This window comes from Neospora caninum, chromosome VI (assembly GCF_000208865.1).
Source record: "Neospora caninum Liverpool complete genome, chromosome VI".
In the NCBI taxonomy this organism is placed as follows: domain Eukaryota; phylum Apicomplexa; class Conoidasida; order Eucoccidiorida; family Sarcocystidae; genus Neospora; species Neospora caninum.
This window is the reverse complement of record NC_018392.1, coordinates 1,322,793-1,330,305: the sequence shown is the minus strand read 5'-3', so window position 1 is coordinate 1,330,305 and position 7,513 is coordinate 1,322,793. Positions and strand designations below refer to the sequence as shown.

The 7,513-nt window shown below is 55.3% G+C and overlaps 1 protein-coding gene across 1 annotated transcript in view; it reads right to left on the bottom strand.

The window, feature by feature from the left end:
• Positions 1-4,608: 4,608 nt before the first annotated feature.
• Positions 4,609-7,513, bottom strand: part of NCLIV_017040 (Phosphofructokinase, related) — a gene marked incomplete at both ends in the record, with an annotated part of 12,934 nt that continues 10,029 nt past the window's right edge. Inside the window, 5 exons of the mRNA XM_003881896.1 lie at positions 4,609-4,949; positions 5,263-5,336; positions 5,523-5,807; positions 6,212-6,393; positions 6,987-7,127. Coding sequence (XP_003881945.1) covers positions 4,609-4,949; positions 5,263-5,336; positions 5,523-5,807; positions 6,212-6,393; positions 6,987-7,127 — 1,023 coding nt within the window. The remainder of the gene's footprint in view (positions 4,950-5,262; positions 5,337-5,522; positions 5,808-6,211; positions 6,394-6,986; positions 7,128-7,513) is intronic.

The following is a 7,513-nucleotide window of genomic DNA, read 5'->3' as shown; positions in this document are numbered from 1 at the left end:
CTCACTGCGTCCCCCCGGAGTCTCCCTTTCCGGTGTCTCCTCGCTCTTGTGCGTTTCCGTCGGGGTTCTAAGCTTCGCCTTGTCGCTTCGTTCAAGACCTGCGCTCGCGCACGCACTCGGAAAGGCCGCTATGTCAGGCATTTCTGGTTTGGGATGGAAACGCCCAAACCGGAACCGTCCCTTTGGGGGCTCTGCCCATCTCTGGCGGCGTGTGAGGGTGGCGGCGGCTGCAAAAGAAGAAAAACGCAGCGTTCGCGAGGCCTGTCTCTTTGGCCTTTTCTCTCTTTGGTACTCTCTTTCGATGCATGCGGTGCTGCGATCGGGGCGAGAGTGCTCGCGGACTGTGCCTGCTGTCTTGCCGCGATGATGGTGGTTTTTGTAACAGGCATGAGTCCACGCCGTTTCCACGTGCATGCATGGCCAGATCGCGCCTGGCCGTGTGCGTAGGTCTACGACTGGGATTTCCAGTGGAGGAGTGCGAACCCGGTTTTCGGTTCGTGCCAAGCTGCACGAGGTCGGCACGACCGCATGCAGTGAAGGGGACGGGCGCAAAAAGAAGAGGGACGGCTTTTCAGGCGAGGTGCGGAGCCTCGAGAAGACAGTGCATTGGTCGCCTAACGCCGCCCTCGTCAGCCAAATCCAGGTTTTTTGTTTCGTCCAACCTCAGAGTGGAGCGGGCGTTGGTGATCGAGGACGAACGCAGGGAAACTGCACGTGGGTGCGTTCGCACTCTACATATTTAGCTGCGTAGGGTTGCATGTGTGCTTGCGCTGCGGGACGCCGGAAGGCGATGCAGCAGAGAGAGTCGGGCGGTTGGTGTCCGGTAGGGATTGTCTAGAGAGGGAAAAACGCGGACGAAGGCCGAGGGAGACGTCCCCCGTACTCATATGAGAAGGAAGGGTATCGTCTGTGTGGGTCCGTTGCGGACGTTGATTTGTCTTGTGGTCGCGTGGTTTCTAGATTCTCCCGAAAGAAAGCGTGGCCTCGGAGCCTTCCCTCTGGCGTCGCGTCATGTCGAAAGAGGCCCGAAAGATCTCCAGAGGTTTCCGTGACATGCCGGGATCTCTTTGTGCTGTCGAAGGGGATCGGGCGACGCGCCTCGGAAACTGGACGCCCGTGAACCGCTTCCGCCGTGCACAGTCGTGGTGTTCAGTGATCGCTATCAACATCGTTGTTTTCAGCCCAGCTCCCCGGACTTGCGCAGAGGGCTGCGCAAAAACACGCAGCAGCCGAAACCCCGGACGGGAGCCGCTTCGGGAGGGACAACAGCCACGAGGGTGTTTGAGAGGCCAACGAGCCTCAGGTGTGTACGGTCGCGGGCGTCCTTCCGTCAGCGTGTGAAAACTGTGACATGTGGCGGAGAACGTCGCGTATCGACAGTGAAAAAGCCTTTCTCCGCAGAAGGGAAAAGATCGAGACATTTCAGGGGGGCGGTAGCTCCGCGGAAGCCCGACTGGGTCTCCGCGAAAAAATGCAGCAAACACGCCGGGAAATCCTCGAGTTGCGCACTGGCGTGTACGTACAGCTGACCTTCGTGTCCCCAGTGCGGTGCACCGGTTGACTCCCCCGCGAGTTTCGGTGGTTGAGAGGCGGTTTCCACGTTTTATCCTTTGTCCAGACTTCTGTCGGTCTTGCCCAAGGATTCGGTTTTCGCCTGTTCACGCGAGTTCGTGTTCTTGCACGCAGCGGCTCTTTTCAGCCGTCAGATCGGGGTAAAACAGACGACGGGGACAAGACCGCGGGAGAGGTACCGTGGCAAATGTCAACATTTCCTCACTAGAAAAGAAGCGAGACGAGCTGCGCGTCGGTGTAGCCGCTCGCCTCTCCTGTCGGGCGAAAACGGCATTCTGTGGCGACGGGCTAATCCGTAACTGCTGCAGCTGTCCTGCACGACTGACGCGCCAAACAAAAGACGCATTTTGTCGGGAAAGCCCTCGCTCCCGCGAGGAAATGCTACACACCTTAACTGGTATTGCGCTGATATAATTATCGTACGAACGCTCCGCTAGTTATTGAGAGACAGACACTCTCTCTCTGCTGCCCCACCGAGGTGAACAGATGGACAGCCCTAGACAGCAGGGACGACCGGTTTTCGTATCTGTCTTCGTCAGTCTGTGTTTAGAGTGCAGGCGTGTTCGCTGGAGAGGCGAACACCCTCGCACGTCGTATGCGTGAAGGAATCCGCAATCTTGAGCACGGTGAAAGCTGCAAATTTTTTTCGCGCACCTGTGTGCTGTCTCTGCGAGAGTGCTGAACCGCTGACACACCACGTCGAAACGAAACGCGAGAGAGGCGGAGGGCCATTGCCGCGGTCGAGAGCGAGCGCAGCTGCAGAACTCTGTTTTGGACAAGCGCACTTGTTCCCAGAAAACGCAATCAAGAATCTGCCACCGAATCCCTCGCAGTCCTTGCTTTGTGACGCGCTGCGACTGCCAAAACGCGGACGGCACAGATGGCTGAGACACGTCCTGCTCAGCCTATATATTCGAAATGTACATAAAAGAGGCGAGGGCGTGATGCCCCTACAAGAGCCATTATGATGTTTTCGTTTGAACAGAGATGCAAGGAATGGAGGTGTAAACCACATCCCCTTTTCAACTCAGGTGCCCAAAGCCAACATAGTGCGACAAACCCCCCCCCCTACGCTCGTGGTGTGCAAGACGTTTACAGTCTGCCGTCAAGACATGTCGACATCTGGGTTTCTAGCCAGGACTCCAGTTGTTGCGTAGAGCCCGTCCACGACCGCGAGGCAAGCAGGTTTTCTGGCGCCGTTCCTCAGCGGCAAACCATCGGACAGAAGCACCCAGAGACACGGATGGTGCCGAGCATCAATCTCCATTCATGTAAATAACTACTGGCCGGACCAAATCTGTATATATGTATATATGTATGTATATGTATACTTCTATAGAATCCTGTATCGTTGTCTGTGGCGGACGAGAACGTTGTGGTTACGTGGGCATTTAATGCTCGGGGTTAGCGACGCGTGCATCTGTTGTCCACGAAGAACGTTTTGCATCGTGTCGTGCGCGCTCGGACGTCGAAGGCACAGTGACATCTCTGCTGTCTATGCTGGCCGCACGGACTGACGGCGCATCCCGTTTTTTGCGAGGTCGTTCTCGGATCGAGCAAAGATTCCCCCTTGTCTATGCGGACGCAAGGCCGGTTGGAATCTTGCCACAGAAATAGCCAAAAGTGCGAAAACGGGCAAAGACACAAGCACGGAAAGGCAACGGATGACCGAAGATGTTCACAGGGAAAAAAACGTGGCCATGAAGCGAGTTCCCTGGGGGAAAACGACGCTGTACACCTACACACCCTACACAACCGAAAACGCATTTCTCTCCACGTTATGGGTGCACGGCGCGTCGCTCGGCCTTTTTTCCCAACGCGAAAAGTACACAGGCTGCATATGCACACATTCCGACTTTCGTCCTCGTGCTCTCCATGGCGACAGCGAAGACAGGCTCGGGTTTTCCCCGACAGCCGCCCAGACGCCACTCGGGTCAAGAACGCAGTGTCTCGTTTCCGCATCCAGAACATCTACGCGCTCTGCATGCAAGCGCCTTCACAGCCTTTCACTCTGTATCCTCGAAGGCAGAGACTTGAACACGTGAAAACACTCGGCAGGGAGACGGGACGGCACAGGCTAGCAGAACTCCTGAATTCCCATGTCTACAGGAGTAGAACAAAAGGCAAATCGGGGAACAGAGACACACGGCGAATGCTGGCGAAAAAGGATGGCAGGAAACGCGACGGGGGACTCTCGAGAAAGAGCCGAAACCGGGAAGACGCAGAGCAGTCTTAGGGTCTCTCCACCTAACTGTCCGATTCCTGATGCCTCCGAGCTCGTCTCTGTTCAACCTTCCACTGCGCCGGTCACCTGTCTGTTGTCGCTGGCGAACGCTTCAACAACAGGATCCAGCTTCTCCGCTCGCCCCGTGTCTCCCATGCGCTCTCTTTCCGGACCTGCATGCGTTTCGACGATTCACGGAGTACGTGCCCATCGTCGGCGCGTCCAGCTCAAAACCGCAAACCACGTTGACTGGTTTTCGAGTGTGGGTGGACAGTCGGAACGTCTGTCGTCTTTTTTTCAGCAGAGTGGCGGCCGGAACCTTGTCGCGTCCGTGTCCTCGCAACCAAGCGCCGCTCTGGTCTCGCGCCAGGCTCTCTCTGCCTCTTTCTCGCTCGCGTCGGCTGTTCCCAGAACACTGCCTGCACACCTGTGAGCGCGCGCCGCACCCGCTGCCATTTTCGAGCGAGAAGACCGTCGCGTGGCCTCGCAACTGCCGCCCTCGTGTTCGCCGTCACACGCCGTCTGCCTAAGGCGCTTCTCCACGCGAATCGCGACGCCAACAAAGCACACATCTTCCGCGCCCGCAGAACTCCTGCGCACCGTGGGTATCAACCGCCACACACGCCCCCCCCACACGCCCTCCAAGGCTGCCCCAACCTCGTCCCTTTCTGTCTCTTTCTCTCCTTGGCTGTCTCTTTCTCTCCTTGGCTGTCTGTATCCCTTTGCAGGGCGCGACGTCGCAATCGAGTGCCGCGTCGCGTGTGTAGCCTTTGCGTCTCCGACTCTCCGCGCGTCTTTAAGTGTTTTCGGGCTTAAAAATCCTCTCTTTTCGAGAACCGGGAGACGCTCACGTTGAGCTCGTCGGCGCCCCTGGCGAAGAGACCGCCAGTCGGCTGCGCGCCGCTCTCGTTGCCGTCTGCGTCGAAGTCGCCAGTCGAGAGGGCTGGGAGTTTCGCCGTCAACTCGTCGGGGTGAAACGCGAGCATGAGGAGACCCGTGAGAGAGACGTACGCGTTCTTGAGGAAACTGTCGGAGACGCCAAACGTGCACGTTTGCTTCAAGATGTTCGTGTATCGCTCCACGCGACACACCATGTCGTAGTACTCTGCTTGCTCTTCAAAGAGCTCACGGTTGAAGAACTGCGCAGCTGGACCTGAAGAAAGACAAGTCGAAGCCGCGCGCCGAGAGACGGCAAACAGAGAGAGGGGCGGATGGCCGAGAACGGCGAGGAACACGAAAGGTGAAGACGAGACACACACAGCAGCGTGGAGAGACCAGGACGAGAAGAGAGACGAAAAAGAACGGAACGAGAAGAGAGAAAAGACGCGAAAAACGTCGACGACATAGAACCGAGATGCTTTCCCCTGCATTCAGGCCTTCACGGAGCAAGGGGACACCGAACAAGGCGACACACACACACACACACACGCAGGTGTTTTCGACGAGTGGAAAACGCGAAAACGTACCGGTGAACTGAATGGGGCCGGGGTTGCAGAAACGGTCTTCCAGCGCCCATTGCTCGGCGGCCGTCTTCATCCACCTGCGCAGAACGCCAGGAAAAAACCGAGAGAAACCAGAGACTCAAAAACGCTTCACTCACACAGGTGAAATCCGTGTCGTCTCCCGTGTGTGTCCCCTCTCCTGCGGCGGGGCTGCGGTCTCTCTGCCTCGCCGAAAATGCTCTTCGCTCCTCCGGCTCTCTCCATTCCCTTCTTCTCCGCCCCACCTGTAGGCCTTTCCGTCGAGGTTGACCTCAGCGCTCGGGATGATGGGCAAGTCCGTCATGACGGAGCGCTGCTGGCGAATGTCCTTGGCGGTGTTCACGAGGGCGGCGTCGTTGCCTGGTCCGCGAGCAGCAAATGCGGGGTTGTCTTGAGGCGTCGGAACCAACTTCATCAGCGTCACAAACGGAATGCTCCCCAAACGCCAATCCTTCACCGGCCCGCACAAGCCGCGAATGCTGCAGCAGTGCCCCGTCACTCCGGACTCAACCAAAATCGACGCCAAATGCCTGCAACCGCAGTCGACACAGACATACATGTCTACCGTTCTGCATCTATCCTGCTAAGGAGATGCTCACACTATTATATATATATATATATATATATAGATGTCTTCACATTTAGGTACACCTTCCTAAATATATGTCTATATGTATGCTTATATATCGATTTGTACACATTTACTTGCATAAACCTATATTTGTTTGTGAAGGACGGAAAGGCGCATCGTGAAAACGCGGCATCGGGGAAATTATATATATATATATGGATCCCAGCACTGTAGAAGGCGAGCGGCAGGGCGTGCTCTCTGTCTCCCTCTCTCTGCCAGCCTCAGACGAGAAGTCCAGGGAAAAAGGCGACTGGTGTCTGTTTGAGGCGTCTGAACGGGAAAAAGTGTCTTCACGCTTCCTACCCGTAGGCGAACGCGAGGTTGGCATCAAACTGCGAGGGCATCGACGAGCGTCCCTGGTAGCCGAAAAAGTGTGTGACGGCCTGGAATTTTCCGCAGTAACGACCGACAGACTTTCGATACTCCAGTTCCTCCTTCACCATCTGCGCTAAAAGCTCTTCCGTTTCCAGGCGCTCAAAGCGGATCTAAACCAAACAGCGACAGAGCGAACAAACTCAACGGTTTTAAAAACCAAACGCACATCTTCGCCACACATGGACACGCATCTAGACACATCGACATAAAGGCGTGTGGGCCCATGCACACGCATGGTCTCCGTCTCTACCTCCGCTTGTCTGTGTATCCTGTTCTGTCCCTATCTCTCCACTCCATTCCATATCTCGGTCTCTTTCTCTGTCTTTCTTTCTCTATGTGTCTCTGTTTCTCGTCTCCCTTGAACAGGTGTGGAGATGCGTGGACGGCAATGCTCGTCGCGCGCGTTCACAACTCACATCCGCCACGTGTGCTCTCCCTCGTATGGGACGACAGCGCGCGAAACACTGAACGCCCAATGCCCAGGCACGTCCACGGTGTGCGAATACACCCTCCAACTTACACAAGCAAGGTCGTAAAAACGTACCCTACATCTGAATATCTTTAGATTCGTCTACTTCTGCGTGGCTCTACAGGTCAACGCGTCTACGTATGAACCGAGTCTACCAGGCTCACACACTGTGGCTGCAACAGTCGCCAGATGAACAACTTGCTGACAAGAATCCTTTCTTTGCTTCGAACTCACCTCGCCCATGTCGACTTGCAAAAGCTCTCGGCGAATGAATTTCGGGAAACTGCGGAACAGCGCCGCGCTCCAAGGAGTCAACCTCCGGCCCCAGGATCCCGGGGGACAAGTCTCCATGTCAGTCACTTCGTTCAAGTCTTGCTGAAAAAACAAACCCGCACCTCTCAAAAGGAAATGCCCTCTCATCTCCATAAACATACTTGCGAATATATATATATATATATATGTCTATATATGTATATGTATATATATGTATGTGTATATATATGTATATATATGTATATATATGTATATATATGTATATATATACATATATATGTATATGTATATACGAACATGTGGACACGTCCCGCGGAAGTGGCTCGCGGGATGTGCCTGTGCGTAAGCCTGTGCACAGTCTCCTCTCTTTCTAAGCAGAGTCCGACATGTGCATCGTAATTGTCAGAGCATGCAGATGTGCGCGCATGCACAAACATATGTTTGGTGTACAGACACACCAGCACACAGGGAGGTGGAGACGCGCTGGA